This window comes from Phlebotomus argentipes, unplaced genomic scaffold, assembly GCF_947086385.1.
Source record: "Phlebotomus argentipes unplaced genomic scaffold, Phlebotomus argentipes genome assembly scaffold_4, whole genome shotgun sequence".
NCBI lineage: Eukaryota > Metazoa > Arthropoda > Insecta > Diptera > Psychodidae > Phlebotomus > Phlebotomus argentipes.
Genome location: NW_026776174.1, coordinates 12,019,747 through 12,036,669, shown reverse-complemented (window position 1 = coordinate 12,036,669; position 16,923 = coordinate 12,019,747). Strand labels below are relative to the sequence as shown.

General features: G+C 43.1%; 1 protein-coding gene across 1 annotated transcript in view; it reads left to right on the top strand.

Moving 5' to 3' along the window:
* The window catches only part of LOC132258502 (cell adhesion molecule Dscam2-like), a 40,651-nt gene extending 24,030 nt beyond the window's left edge, over window positions 1-16,621 (top strand). The window contains 14 exon segments of the mRNA XM_059755832.1: window positions 2,697-3,127; window positions 3,585-3,745; window positions 4,431-4,590; window positions 5,132-5,401; window positions 7,590-7,883; window positions 9,617-10,503; window positions 10,567-10,900; window positions 11,370-11,501; window positions 11,563-12,867; window positions 13,464-13,583; window positions 14,120-14,263; window positions 14,328-14,753; window positions 14,819-14,890; window positions 15,052-16,621. Of these exon segments, the coding sequence (XP_059611815.1) occupies window positions 2,697-3,127; window positions 3,585-3,745; window positions 4,431-4,590; window positions 5,132-5,401; window positions 7,590-7,883; window positions 9,617-10,503; window positions 10,567-10,900; window positions 11,370-11,501; window positions 11,563-12,867; window positions 13,464-13,583; window positions 14,120-14,263; window positions 14,328-14,753; window positions 14,819-14,890; window positions 15,052-15,551 (5,236 nt within the window). The 3' untranslated portion in view covers window positions 15,552-16,621.
* The last annotated feature ends 302 nt before the right edge of the window (window positions 16,622-16,923 follow it).

Genomic DNA, 16,923 nt, shown 5'->3' with positions numbered 1-16,923 from the left:
GAAAATTCCTATTGACGCAGCCAACAAGCGGAAAACTTTGTAAATTAATTACAATTACTTCGCTAATTAATGATTGGATATCTTCCCATATAATTCTTCATCTCAAATTCATTCACTCAGTCAAATGGAATTATTGTGAAATTCCGAGCCAAAATCTGATGACAATTCCCGACAGAGTCAGTAAATATTGAGGTAATCGATTGACTTATTCCGCTTGACCATTCTCAATAAGAAAATCATGCCATTTCTTCTTCAACTGTAAAGCTAAAAGTTTCCACAACCTTCTGAACTTTAGGTTGTGAAAATAGTTGAAATTTCCTAGAATTTCCGTTACTTATTCAGACGATTCACGATACAAAACAACTCTGAGACGTTTCTAAAATTACCCTTTCTGATTAATTTGTAATGATTCAAATTTGGATTTGAAAGGTTTTCAATTACAAAACTCATTGAACCACATCATAGTGTATTTGTCTTTCTAGTGTCAAGTTCATGACTAATCCATCATGAATTTTCACATTATTCAGCATATGCATTGGGGATTTCCAACTATATATATTCTGATTGATGTTGCTGCACAAAAGACGAGAGGAAATGTGGAGTTTGCCGAATATTTGCTATTGCGTAATTTATAAACTCACACCCTTTTTGCATGCACACAATTTTCCCCGTCATGTGCAAATACAGAGTGCTATTGATTGCAAAGGGTGACCACTATATTTGCCGCCCACATTCAATCATCCCACCCACGCTGACACATATTGTTTCGCGGGATGCGCTGTGTGAAAAAATAATACAGTCTCTGGAGCAAATATGCAAATATTCATTAACTGGCATCAAATTTACATGCCATTGCATAAATATGTGTACTGTTTGAGGCATTATAGTTGATGTATTTACTTTTACATACCTAAACTACATATTCGCACCACACATCATAATAATATCATACCGCAAATTAATGTAGTTTCAACGCAAAGGTGTTTTATTCACCCTCAACTATCGGGAGAATTTCGGTCTCGGACTCTATTTTAATTTCATTTTAACTACAGCATGTATTGTTGCATAACAATTGAAATTTGCGATGCCAAAACAGCAACTGATACCATTTTCATCATTATGCAAGCTTAGGGGAAGGCAAAGCTTCAGTGTAATTTCACTGCAGCAGAAATCACCACTGGATAAAATGTTACGTGGAATTAAATGATTATGATGAGCGAAAAATGTTATTAAGCAAACATGCACCCATTCAATCAATTTCCATTTAATTTTTCCCACTCCATCTAACGTGGAAATACACAGTGGATTATACTTTGTATTATATCGCTGAATATGTCATGTAAATGCCTCCTTTCACTCTGTCACAATATGTACATATTTTCACGACAATCACTGTCATTTGCAGTCATCGATGTATTCACGAATTCTTTTCACAACCATCGTTTTTGCCCAGTTTCGCTCGTCGTGAAAAATATCCCATACGTGAATCCATAGTAATTTGTATAAAACTGCTATTTAGCATTTAAACCTGAAGAGCATCTCAATTTTCCCTCTCGAATGGAATGGAAAAATGATTTTCCTCATGCTCTGAAAGTGACATCGCGAAATAGGAAAGTGTGCTGGTATTGATGATACAGGCATAATGGCATGAACTTTCTGCATGTCTCATTGTTTGTAGCTTTGACAGAAAAAGGGGAAAATGTTCCACGGAAAATTGTTCAGCAGAGAGAAAAAGTCGCTGATGCATGGAAAAAAGCTGCATGACACATGCAAATTTAATGCGACCACACGGAAAATACGAGCTCATCGTGTAATTTTTAACCAATTTTGTTCTGCTCTTCTTGCACTTCGATTCCAAAACATTTGTTCACAAATGCCCAACAGTGAGTTTGGCAAACAGATAGGAATTTATTTCAATGCTAATTGCATTGTGTGTACATTGAAAGCAGCGATTTTCAATATTCATGACCAAAGAGAGCTTATCCAACCATAAAGCTTAACGCTTTCGGGGGGGTGGATACATAAACAAGCATGAATACACAAACGGATAGCATTTAAAAAAGGCCGATAGCGTCACTGAAGGACTTTTCCGCCCACGCATTCATATTAAAATGAAATTGAACAACTTTAAAGTTGCCTTGCGAATGCTTTACACTCATTGAAGTTCGCGCTTTGCTGAGATAAAAAGCGTCCAATCTCCAAGTCAGGGTGAAATTTTAACGCAAACTGCCATAACCTGCCTCGTATATACCTTTAACAATCTAATATTCTGCGAGGGTGTAAATATCCCTGGTGGCTAAATTTTCATACTCGCGCTCGAGGGTGAGACAGAGAGCAATATCAGCATTTCGTGAATAAATTTGCTAAATTAAAAATGACCCGTGAAAAAGCAATTTCGGGCAAATTGGTACTGCATTGATGACCCGCCTCGCGACCCCACGTGAAAACATATATTATGGAGAAGTATCAAATTAACACATTGTTTCAAGCGCCACATAAAATATTCATTACACTGTGAGTGAATCTATATACAGAATAACTATGACAAATTTTTATACCTCGCAACACTCCCACTTCCCACCGCAAGATATTCTGAATGGGAAGCTTGAATTTCACACCATCGGGCGTGATAGCATAACAAAGTGTGAAATACGACTAATTTTGGCAATTAATTATCATGCATGACGCACACACAGATGGCACATGAAGAAGAATGGCCGGGACGAGGCGCTGGATGAACTCCTGAACACGGGTCGTGCCACTATTCGCGATGGCACCTTAACAATCATGTCTCTGAAGGAAACCGACAATGGATCGTACTTCTGCACAGCCACTAATTCCGAGGGAAGCGAGACAATGGAAGTTCAGCTGGTCATTAACACGGCCCTGAGCGTACACATTACACCACCCAGTCAGACAATAGACCTCGGCAAGGCGGCCTTCTTCAGCTGCAGCGTCACAGGAACACCCCAGAGCACCGTCACTTGGCTCAAAGACGGCCAACCTCTGCGCACTGGCGCCAGAGTGCGGCTCCTGGCCGCCGATCACGTCAAGATCACCTCCACCAACAAGGAGGATCGCGGCATGTATCAATGCTTCGCCAACAACGATTTCCAGTCGGCACAAGGTGAGAATAAAGCCCATCTTTTCGGCTGTTGTAGGAAGAAAGTAGCATAATTTTAATGATATTAATGTGCTTACTGTGAGAAGCTTATAATGTTCCCATAATTCCTCCACGCGATTTTTTTTGTCCACAGCAATTCGCATTATTATTATTTATAATAAGCCCGAATTGAATATGACAAGTTAATCGATAAGTCGCATTCGCTGGCAAAGCGACATTGTACCAAAGTAGAGCTTTAAGCGATATTCAGCGCAAATGGGATTAAAGCGATTATTTATTCCATAAACAGACTGTCAAGCTGTCTGTGGTTTGTACACGCTTAGAATACACATTTCGGGGAAATCATGCGGTGCCACCCGAAGATTTGGCACTGACTCGCTTAAATATGAATCCTGCTGGCAAAGTATATACAAGTGTCTAACTCCTGTCTTGTCGCTCTCTCTCCCCCCAATTCTCACAGCCACTGCGGAGTTAAGACTGGGCGAGGTGGCACCACATCTTACTTACAAATTTATAGAACAAACAATGCAGCCGGGACCATCTGTTTCACTCAAGTGCAGCGCCACTGGCAACCCAACGCCACAGATTTCGTGGTCTCTGGACGGCTTCCCACTGCCAAGTGTAAGTATAGGCGAGGAGTGTACGAATGTGACTCTAATTGCGATTTCGCAAGTAATTTTAATTGAGATTTGTAACTCCTTCTGCGCCACACGACATAATTCACCCACAATTGCCACCCTGAATTGCTCAATCTCAGCTTAATACACTCTGCAAGAAATCGTAAAAATGTCCTCTTAATTAAAATTTAAACGCCATGCGGCGATTTCGCACCGTATCAAACTTTCCTGGATCTATTCCAAAGAGCTTCGCGCACCGTCCTATAAGAATATTATATTAATTTATAGAGAATTTCACCCCCTTTTTTACCAGCCCCGAAAAAAGCACAACATCAAAGCGGGCCCGAGAGATAATCACTAACCAAGTGTACGAATATGTACATAAATTTAGCACAGGAAAGCAAAGAAGGAAAGCGGAGGGCATTTAAGGAAAGTGTGATAATTTCCCAAGGGCTGTGTAGGCAAAAAATAAATAGATTTTTTAAGAGGCACAAAAACCAACGACCTGAATGCCTCCCGAGATAACTTTCCTCTCTGTCATAATGAAACTTCTTGCATGACTAAGAGGAAAATCATTGGCTCAATTTTCCGCTTCGTTTCCCATCAAATTTAAGTGAAAAATAAATACGCAATCGCCTTCACTGAATAATTATCCCTTGTCTCGCCTCTCTTTCCATCCTTCGCTGCAGAACGACCGATTGATGATTGGCCAGTATGTAACAATATTCGGTGACGTCATAAGTCACGTCAACATATCGGCAGTCAAATCGGAGGACGGGGGCGAATATGAGTGCACGGCCAAATCGACCAGTGGCAGCGCCACCCACTCGGCCCGCCTCAATGTTTACGGTGAGTACATCCGTTTTGCGAGCGAACGCAGTTTTTCCCTGCCACGCATTTGCCTCCTTTTCCCAAGGGGGAGATACTAGAGGCTGATGTGACACATTATGCGACAAGACAAAAAAAATTCTTCTTGTTGAATTGTAAAATTACATTTCAATTTAATAGCTCAATTTTTTCTGTGATATTTTCAACCATTCTCTTAGGAAATCCTGGAATTTTTTGGGGAATTTCTTAAATTTTTGACGAAAGCTCAGAGAATAATGGAGGTGGTGTACAGATTTCAGCCGTATTATCTCCCCCTTGCCAACTTTCGCCCAGTACACAAATGAAAAATCAATAAATATCACGTTTGGGGGAAGTGTAGCCTCACACATCCTGTCTCACGCTCCCATTCATCTGCTTATATTCATGACATGGGTATTAGAGCTGTACGGATAAATGTAACATGGGTAAGATGGTTGTATTGTGTGAAAAGTAATCGGATTTATTTATTTTCATTTCTTCCTGTTGTCCTCTTTCCTGTTGACATCGACACACAAATATACAGGAATGCCGTACATTCGCCCAATGCCGCCGATATCGGCAGTGGCTGGAAAAACTATGACGATCAAGTGTCCGGTGGCCGGATATCCTATTGAGTCGATTGTATGGGAAAAGGACAATACACGATTGCCAACAAACATGTGACAGCGCGTCACAAATGGCGTTCTGTCCGTAGAAAATGTCCAGAGGACCACAGATCAGGGAACATATTCCTGCGTGGCAAGGAACAAGCACAATTACACATCACAGCGAACAGTCAGCATCGCCGTTCTGGGTAAGTCTCCTTTACAATCGCCTGAGCGTATAAATTATATGAGGAGTTACACTTTATGCAGCAAAAACATCCCGCTCAAGTCTACAGGTTGTACAAAAAGAGGGAAACACGGAGAGAGAATGGGAAAGTTTCTCGAGTATTCGCTGAAAAAAAAGTTAAATGCAACTTTACAGTGGTGAGAAAGAAGTTCATAAGCCCAGAGTTAACTTACAGTATCTGCGATTCAATTGTGGTTTTAGTGGTAGTTTCTTTCTGAAATAATATTCAGAGCAGCTTTAGATACTTCCTTTAATCAATACTTTCTTGGGCCACGCCCTTTTCAGGCGGGGCATTAGTGTGGGCGGAGCTTTGAAATTTCTGACAACTCACGTGATAATCCTCATCCCTATTGGGTATAAGCAAAGTCAATTTTCCATATATTGGGAAAAGCTTTCTCGACGTACGCTTAAATTAAGTTTCAAAATTCAATAGTTCACATATTTCACCATGCAATAAGAAAGTTGATTTGAAAGTCAATTTCAATAGATGTGAATTCTCGGAAAGCATTTCTTCTGCCATCCTTACAACAAAACACCGTGTAGCATCGCTGCGAGGAATGCAAGAAGAATACAAACATTATTTATTTCACTCAATTGAAAACTCTCTGTGCTGAAAGTTTCATTAATGGTGAAAGTGAAGCTCTAAAATACAACAGTTGCTTTTGAAAATTCATTCGAAGAGCAAAAATTGCATTTAAATCACCGTTCAAGTATCACACCAGGTTAAATTATGATTCAATTATCTAGCATAAATTTATGATTAAATGATATACTCGAGAGAAGCTTGGGAAACTTTCTTCTCTCTCTCTCCCTCTCTCTGTCTTCAAATTCTTGGGAGAAAGTTAAGCAATTCTTTGGCCACAGTGAAGGAGAATAATATGAAACACCTTTGCATTATATCACACACTAGCAATAAGTTTACCATAATGTGTTCTTCTCTCTTTCTCTCTTTAATTTGACACACAAACACCATGCAATCGTAATTATGTCGCACAACTTGCACCTGTACTTAATAATGCCGTGATTGCTGTGAAATGATGCGCATTCTGCACGCTCTCACCACAATATGCAATTAACGCTGCAATTAAATTCTGTCTCTCGATGGATTCTGTGGCATTGTGTTACGCAGTGCCCCCCAAAATCACACCCTTCACCTTTGCCCGGGACCTCAACGTGGGCGATCGCACAAGTGTTCAGTGTGTCGTTGTCACGGGTGATTTGCCATTGGGCTTCACCTGGCTCAAGGATGATGTCCAAATTCTGGCCGGCGGCAGTGCATCGATTCGGCAGAACGATGAGTTCACAAGTGCCCTTACCATTCTCGACGTGAAGAAATCCGACGCCGGGCAGTACAAGTGTCGCGTAGAGAACGCCGCGGCGAGTGTCGAGTACACGGCTGAGTTTAGCGTCAACGGTAAACAAGAGGGCGACAAATCTTCTGGTCACTGGGCATCGCATTCTTCATCTATCGGAAAATCAATCATCCCCGATATCATACGAACTTGTGCCCATGACAGTGAAAGCATCGATGAAGAGGCTCATTGACCAGAATTTCAAGCACAATTGCATGTACACGTTGCATGACGCTGACGTTGGTTATTAATTCTCAATGATGATGATGATGATTGCATCAATGATGGCACCCACAATCCCACACACAAGCAATAGACGTCATCATCGTTAAGTGCATCCTCGAGCTTCCATTCACAGCATTTTTTGCAGCATTTCCGCATTGTCCCTCTTCCTCAAAATCCCTCCCCAACATACAAATGAGTAGCGCTTTGTGCTTCTTTGACATTATTTCCAAGCCACCCCCGCTTTTTTTTGCCTGCCACCTCCCCTTCGCTTTAAGCTCGCTGTGTTGTTGCCTGAAAGTTTCGATATTAATGCTTTACATTATGTAGGGAAGTATTTAGAAGTTATTTTCGAGCATGGAGGAAAAGGCGCGCATTACCACTGTGACAAAGATGGAGAGGGACAAAAGTAAACAAGACGATAAAACCATTACTCACAGTTAAAGTGATATTTAAGTCTCCCACCCCCGTTCTCGCAGATGAATGAGTGTCTGTGCACAGCACACTTTCCATCCCAAAGTTTAAATGAAAATATGAAAAGGAACAAGTTGTATGAATTCTGATGTGTGATTTCAGTACCGCCGCGCATCTCTCCGTTTAGCTTTGAGAATGACATTATGGAAGGCATGAGGACACAGTTGATGTGCTCGAGTAGCCAAGGCGATCAACCGTTCAACATAACGTGGTCCAAGGATGGCCGTCACATCGACAGAGGCACAGATGAAAAATCAATCGATATTAATGAGTATTCTCCCTTTTCGAGCATCCTGACCATGCACAATGTGACATCGAGTCACAATGGGAACTACACGTGCGATATAACTAACCGAGCGGCCACAGTGTCCTACACAGCAATGCTATCAGTTTCGGGTAAATGAAAGGTGTTGATGTTGTACTGCACAAGAAAGCTCACCACAGCAAAAAGAATATTCACATGAACGATTAATCAATCAACATTCACCGCGTGTCTCCTTCCACCCACCTTCTCTCCGCAATCACTCTCCCTGACCCAAGTCCTGACCTCTGTCTCTGAATCCCGTGCAAAATTGTAGAAATATCATCATGATGGATATAAAGAGCACTCTCAGCGCACTTTTTACTTGTGTGTCTCTGGATTGAAAGCACTCATCACTCAAAAGAATTGCAAGCACACACATTTTTTCCTTCTTCTTTTACAACCACTCATTTTTTCTGCAAAATTAATAAATGCGTCATTACTGGGAGCTCTAGCGACAGGACGAATGGGGTAACATGAAGGAAAATTCTCTGCAGAGCGCATTTTCTTTGTGATTTTATGTGGTAGAAAATCTCATCTAAACGATATTGTTCTTGGTCTGAGTCGCATGCAAAAATTGAACCAAGTGCAGTGAATTCAGCAAAAAGAGCAGCATAAAGCCTTTAATCTTACTAAGATATTACGTTCAATCACTTTACTCCATTTGAAGGATAATTGTGGGTGGAGCTTATCAGTGGGCGGAACTTAAGTATAGATTTGAGTTCAAATCTGATTAATCACCTTGTCAATCACAGAAGCAGTTATTTTCCCTCGTTTTCCGCAAGTATTTCAGCTTTCTTGCGTTAAAATCAAATCAAATGCAGGCCCATGTTTGTTTTATGACCTTTAGTACAGCATGTCGCGAAAAGCCCTCTCATTTCCGTGTGGCCAGATGAAAGGGGCAGCGCGACGCCCACATGAGACCACAGGAAAATGTCGCAATAAAAACTTAATTAAAATCCCAGTAATTAAATACCACTGGCGCAACATAAAATCGCACTAGACTCGCACTGCACGCTTTCAGGAGAGCAGCACATTAAGTGGTGACTTCTCACACAGCACAAAACATCTGATTATATGTGAACATATTACAAGGTATTATGATGCATTCACTCAGCAAAATGCTGCTTCTCATCTCACTTAAATGCTCACCTCACACCCGGTTTTGTGTGATAAATAACAATAAGATTTTCAGACTATTATTATTGTGGTTACGCGCCACATATTCAACTTCACCATCGCAAACATGCACACTTTGCAGGATACTGTGTGCGGTAACATTTTCTGGGGGCTGTGAAAGTGATGAGAATGTGGGAGCAAATGAGGATTAAAGTGAAATCCCTGGAGGTACAAATGTTCATCATTAAATAAATGCGAAGGTGACCAGTGTACATAAACAACAAATTATTTCACGCCCATTATTCTTTGATTAATTCCATAGAGATAAATCGCATGAGTTTGTTACTCAATAGAGGTGTGTCTCTCTACCTGGCCTAATTAATTAATTCCACCCACGATCCTGCAGATGTGTTTGCCGAAATATATCTCAAAGCAACACAACATTCCACCAAAATTGCTCTCTAATTCTTCATACTTAGTTTCGAGTCCCATTGCAACTTAAATTATAATCTGCCAAAGTGGGACGTGCATGTGAATGCATTTAAGTGTTCTGGCATTTTGCTTGCTGTTATTTATTATTCAGCTACGAACGTTGGATGTTCAAAATGACTTTAAGTGTGTGCATGCTTCACCCTGTGGATTATATCAAGCTCACTGCTGTCGAGATATTAAAGCTAAAATGAAATATTTATCGCAATGCCAAACGCAGTGCCACCACGATGGATTGTCGAGCCACAGGATCAGAGCGTCATTCTGGGCAATTTGGTCATGATCGATTGCAAGGCTGACGGCTTTCCCAAGCCCACAGTCAACTGGAAGCAGGCGATGGGCGACCAGACAGGAGAATACAGGGAACTCGCCTTTGCCACATCATTCGGCATTGAGAGTCACTCCAATGGCTCCCTGATCATACCCAAGGTGTCCAAAGAGCACGAGGGAAACTTCCTTTGCCAGGCCACTAATGGGATAGGCGCAGGACTCAGCAAACTCATTCGCCTGGACGTTCATGTTGGACCCCAAGTCACTGTTCGCAATAAGCAAGTGTCCGTGCGCAGGGGCGAAAAGGTCACGCTCTTCTGCGAAGCGGACGGAGATCAGCCTCTTGACATCTCCTGGCGCTCCAAAGGACACCGCATCGATCCTAGCTACGATGTCCGGTATCACATCAAGAGCACACCCACAGACAGAGGCGTGACGTCTGAACTGACCATCGTACAGACCACGCTTTCCGATCGCGGGCAGTATTCGTGCTTCGCGAGCAATGCTTATGGACAACATCACTCGATCATCCAACTTCAGGTACAAGAGCCACCCAACTTCCCGCGCAATCTGCAAATCAACGAACTCGCCAGTCGCACGCTGATCCTGGCCTGGACACCCGGCGACCAGGACTCCCTCGAGTCGCAGCCCGTGTCAAACTTTGTCGTGCAGTACAAGGAGGCCCAGGATGTCTGGCACAGCGGCAATCCGCAGAAAGTTATACCAGGTGATAAAACCGTGGCGCTCATTAGGTCCCTGAAGCCGGCAACAAATTACCACTTTCGTGTTTATGCTGAGAATCACCTCGGGACAAGTGCAGCTAGTGACATATTGACTGTAAGGCGCTGAGAAAGTTGGCGAATGTGTCTTGAGACTGAACTTTTCCTTCTCTCGTTTCAGGTTCAGACGGACGGCGAGGCGCCAGACGGTCCCCCTTTGCAAGTGACCGTTGAACCTCTGGGGCGGCAGCAACTAATAGTCACCTGGCGACCTCCTGAACACGACGCTTGGAATGGCGAGTTACTGGGCTACACAATTGGCTACCGGCGCAGTGACGGCCCGGACAAGACGTTCAACTACACGAAAGTTGGCATTCCCGGCGGCGAGATGATTAACGACTTTCGATTGACTGGCCTGGAGAAGTACACACAGTACAGCATCACAGTTCAGGCGTTCAACTCCAAGGGCGACGGACCAGCGAGCGAGCCAATTGTTGCCCGGACAATTGAAGACGGTAATTCAACTTCCCAACTCTCCAATCTTTCGCCTCTCCTTCATGAAATCCATAATATGTAACTATTCACTGAGAAAAACCTATGTGCAGAATTCATTCTTATTCTTCGTGAACTGCATTCCCTTTAATAATAAAATAGCATCTTTTGCGCGAAGTTCTTTGAAAGCAATTAATCAAAATGAATTTATTTAGAACAAAATATTAGATAAAATCAATCAAATTATATTTCATATTCTTGTAAAATATTGTTGACAATCAATTTCCCATAATTACTCATGAAACTTACTTCACGAACATCTTTTTCCTCGCAGTGAATAGTTCATAATAGTCGATTATGAAATATTGAGGAAAGTTTGGCGCACAGCGCGTGTGATTATACTGCAATTGTGAAGAGATATAGTGATATTCCCTCCCCATTATCGCTCCTGCCATTTATAACATAAATTTATCATTTCATGTTTGAAAATAGTTCCCAGTGCACCACCTCAAGCTGTTCAGTGTGTCGCATTAACCGCCCAGAGTTTGCAAGTTTCGTGGCAACCACCCCCAAAAGACCGAATGCATGGCATTATTCGTGGATACAAAGTTTTCTATGAGAACGGTAAAGCATTGGCGGCCAATTCAATGGGATGCAATTTAGATAATGGTGCCTTCATTCACAGATAACGCCAGGGAGACAAAAATCACATCAGCTCTCAACACAGTGCTGCACGGTCTCCTGCCCTTCACCAACTACAGCGTCCAAGTGCTGGCGTTCACGCGCACCGGCGAAGGAGTGGTGTCGACGATGGCAACGTGCACCACCCACCAGGGTTCACCGGATGCGCCTGAATTAATAAAAGCGGTGGTGAAGAGTGAAAGCTCAGTGATTATCAGTTGGCTGCCGCCACGGCGCTCCAACGGCGTCATCACCAAGTACACCATCTACATCAGGATCCTGGACAAGGGCCAGGAGGTGCGCATCATAAAGGACACCCTCGCATCGCAGTACCACTACTACGAGGCGAAGAACCTCAACAATCGCGAGACCTACGAAGCCTGGGTCACAGCCAGCACGCCCATTGGCGAGGGTCCCAGCACTTCCGTGGTCAAGCTCACGCCTAGCTCCGCCGCTCCGGCTGCCATCATCTCCTTCGGCCAGACGCTGAGCGTAGCGTGGAAGGTGGACGTGAGGCTGGCATGTCTCTATGTGGGAAATCCCATTCCCGCAGCTGAGTGGCGCGCCGGCGGCCAGAGATTGCAGAAGGGCCAGCGCCTGGAAGTCACCAGTGACAATTCCCTCACGCTCCGCAGCGTCCAGCGCGTACACGAGGGAAATTACACTTGTCACGTGCGCAACAATCTCGGCTCAGATCACATTGTCTTCCAGCTGCTGGTCCTCGTGCCACCGGCAGCGCCCCAGCTCTCCGCCACGGCCAGCACCACCACCTCCGTCTCCCTGCAGTGGCACATGGGCGACAATGGCGGGGCGCCCATCAGAGGCTTCCTGCTCAGCTTTCGTCAAGAGTTCGGCGATTGGGAGGAAATCCCCCTCGACCGTCGCTCGGACTCATTCATGGTGGAGAACCTGCGCTGCGGCACAGGCTATCAATTCACTCTGGTGGCATTCAACAAGATCGGAAGTGGCAATCCCAGTGACATCGGCTCGACGCGCACCAAAGGAAATAGACCCATCGCACCGCGGAAGCAACATCTCATCCGCGCCAACGCCACGTCCATCGTCCTAGAGCTGAGCTCCTGGCAGGACGGCGGCTGTGCCATCAGCCACTTCGCCGTCGAGTACCGGCGGCGCGTGCATCATCAGTCACGCGAGTGGATTCTCGCCTCCAACAATGTCCCGCCGCAGGTACGCTACACCATCGGCGATCTCGAGCCCACGCTTAGCTACGACCTCCGCGTGACGGCGTACAACAGCGCTGGAAGCACGCCCATGGAGTACTCCTTCGAGACACTCAGCACCACGGGAAGTAAGTTGTTTCCGTCCATTTGCACGCACCTCCAGCTGTGATTCCTCTTTGGCCATTTTTCCTCCATTATATGTGAACATCAAAATTGCGCCTCTGCCCGAAATCCCAAGAAGCACGGCTGACAAAAGAACGCCTTTGGTCATTATTCAGTGGAATTTGGCCGGAAAATGTCCCAAAAATCATATTTCATTCAAAATACGTTGGTAAAAAAATTATTTGGTCAGTAAAAAAGCATCAAAATATCAGTTAGTCCAAATTCGAATCACATAAAGACAGTAATTTCCATGTCTCTAAATTAATGCATCACTAACTAACGCTAATCGTAGAACTAAAAGGAGTCTTTTCAGTCCCTTAAGACTGGAGTTTCAAGATAACTTTTACTGACCAAAAACAGAGAATAATGGCCAAATATGTGAAATTTCCCCTATCAAAAGCATGACAATGCTCAACATATATGGATTTCTCATGTAGCGAAAGTTTATAAACATCCCTCAAGCATCCGTTGACCATCCGCATTGCCGAAACTGACCAGAATCATATTCTCTTCTCTCTCTCTCTCTCTCTCTCTCTCTCTCTATCAATCTCTCGGAATTCAGATAATCTGTGCGAAGGTGGATCAACGGATCTTGGGAACTATATTTGCAGATTTTTAATGCAAATGCATCGTTTGTTGAGGGGTCTGGAATACTCTAGTGATATCGTGGTTACAAATCAAGGTGTTGCATTTGATTGACTAGTTTGTTAAGACGTTTTGTTACTCTTCCTCTTTCCCAATTGCTGTATTTCATTGAGGTGCATTCATGCTCTTTCACTCTATTTCTCTCACACTCTAAACAAACGACATTACAGTGCAACTTCCATGCCACTCTGAAACAATATACAAATTGCAATATCCTTGCGTTTGAGCATTTTCACCCATTTATCACTCCGGCTTCCCATGTTCGGGGAAGTTTAATAATTGTTAGATAATTGCATAATATAGTAATTGCAATAATTAGTTTCTCAATTGTCACTCCATTTGTTCTCTCCCTTTAGACATTAAACTGACTAACCACCCAATTTATTGAAATGGAAAGTCATTTCTCCACTTTATTAGCTAGCAACTATATCAACTGTAGACTTCCAATTTCGTATTACATGCAATATTGTTGCAGTTATTGTCTTATTATATTGTCTGGCGTTTTATCGCAACATAGATATTGCTATGCAATATCGTGTGCGCAACACATATAGCATTCCCATTTACTTTCAGCCGTTCTCAGTGCCAATTCAGACGAGATGATGGAGTCGAGTGAGCACTACGAGTTTATGGACGGACACCTGATAGCTATAGCAATGATATCCATCTTTGCGGCGTTAATAGTTGTCATAGGCGTTGTTTATTGCCTCAAATCAAGTGAGAATTCACGCACATTTCCCCAGAATTCAACACTATTTTGCAAGTGTCACTCATATTTTAGACCCACGCGGATTATTCGGCAACAACAATGATTTGAGAGTCCCTCCGGACGGAAAGTACGTGATATCTGAGCAGCGCGACCAACACTACGCCACAGTTCGCAAACCAATGTCACAGAGTCCTTGCAGGGATTCCGCGGTGCTGGATAGGATTCCTGAGTACTCAGAGGACATCTATCCGTACGCCACTTTCCACCTGCCTGATCAGGAGAACATGTCCGGCAATCCTGATCGGCCAGGAAGCGGATGCGGCGCCAGCAAGTGTCTGCGATCCACGACCAACACGGCCGGCAGACGAGGGAAGAAACCCTTCAAGTCGGAGTCAGAGGAATACGACAGCTTAGGATCGGACACAGACACGGGCAGTGTTGAGCACGGCAGTCGGACTGAATCCTCAAACCAATTAGATGATCCTATAAACTTTTGCGGTGAGCAAGAGCCGAGGAAGAGTGGCAAAATTGATGTATTAACCGCTTTTCTTCCTGCAACTCAGGCCGATCGTACAGTCCAGCTTCCAGGGCGGGCAAGGAGAAGCTGGCTCTTTTCTCCAAACCATCTCGTCATAGTAAGTTAGTATTGCTTTATCTTCGCATCTTACACATAAGTTTGGTTAATTTCCTTGAGTTCTACCGTCACATTTTTGATTTCCTCGCAATCATTAGGTGTGATTTAATGCACTCCCGCAAGGAGAGATCTTTTGATAAGTCCATGACCGCGCTTTTTCAGATGGCATCCGTCAGTTCAACAGCCCCGAGCTAAGTACCTCAATCGAGAGGTCACCAATTTCTAAGCGGCCCTCGCAGCTGCAACTGGGCCAGGCCTGCTCGCCCTATCCCGCCAAAGACTTCGACACGCTCTTCTCTCAGTACGGCCACACGCGGGCGACTTCCTACACCGAAGCCGGAACCTTCCAGCAGCACCACTACTACGACCCGCAGAAGCTGCTCTCGCTCAAGTCCTCGAAGACCCCTCTGGGCGCCACAGGATCGGAATTCCTCACGCTCACGCCCAAGCGCCGCGACCGGCTGCTCGAGCAGTGGCAGCTGGACTTCCGGGACATGCGCAACGCCTCGCTGGACCGCATCTACAACGCGGCCACGCTGAAGCTGGGCGCGGAACAGGCCAACGTCAATACAACGATCACTGATAAAACGCACATCGTGGCGGCGGACACGCCTATCAGACGACAGGATCGTCACCAACAAGACTATACAATCGTCGTATAAATTGAGACAGCAAACTTCAATATCCAACGATACTTTACACTTCAGCAGCATTATTACCATTTTCTGTTCACCCAAGCATCATTGGAAGTTAATCCTCAGATGAGTGACAAATTTTTCATTAAATGTATGTATCGAAAATCCGTCCAAAGTTTGGAAAACTGCCATTGTTTTCAAAAAAGATTTAACCAAAATTGTAATTACACGGAATTTCACATTCAATTAAAAGCACCGCATCTCTCTTTACCAAATAAAGTACATATATTATGTATCAAGCAATTGATATGCCAATTCAGAGAAAAAGATCCAACTTCAATTAATATGTGACGATGAATACCCCAGTGCCAATTCATATGTATATGTAAGGTACAATATTGCAGATTAATTTTGTACTATACAATTATTAAAAACGAAAAGTGAATCTACTGAGTGAAAATAGTAGAAAAAATGAATTTAATCAAAATCGAATCCACGCAGCATTCATTGACTTTGCGTTGTCTGACAAACACTATAAACTGCCTACAGAATAACTGAGAAGAGCTTCTCCAAATGACTTTTTTCTGTTAAGAGATTGTGAAGAGACACTTTATTTCCCCCCCACAAAACCGATCAATATCAAATGGTACTACTTATACAGAATTACAGTGAATTTTATGTAAAATTAAGATAGCGCGAATTTAGAAATGGTGTTGTTCGATATTAAAAACTAATTGTTTAGTTTTTTAAATAGCCAATTATGAACAATATTTATTGTTATAGGAAAAGAACTTGAGAAGAGAAATGAACAGTGAGACATTTGACACACTCATCGGACTACTCAATGGTAATTGTATAAAATAGTTAACAATCTGAGTGTCAAAACTGTAATAAAAGCGATGTTACATAATGTGACTCGACCCAAAATATAATGTACATCATCAGACAGATAATATCGTTGCAACCGACAGTTTTTAGTAGATTATATTCACACAAAGAATTTCACGTTAAAGGACAAAGTGGAATTTAGAGGAGAATCTGACATAATTACCATATAATCGTATATATATTACCATATATCATTGTGAACATATCTATGTGGTATATTAAAAGAAATTTAAAATGTTTTGAAAACGCCTTTGTCATAGCAGAATTTCCCGGGAAATCCCAATATTGTTTTCCACAGATGCACAGATAAATAAAAATGAGTTCATGAACCACGCGGAAGAGCAAATAAACAAGGTAAGCCTGCGCTCTGTTCAGCATAAATGGAATTAAGATTCAATATGATTAAAATGATTGAAGAATTGGTAAAAATCGAGAAAATAATAGTTTGAATAAACTTCTGGTGTCTAGAAAAGTTATTGCAATTTGCAGAGGCTATTAAACAAATCCAAGA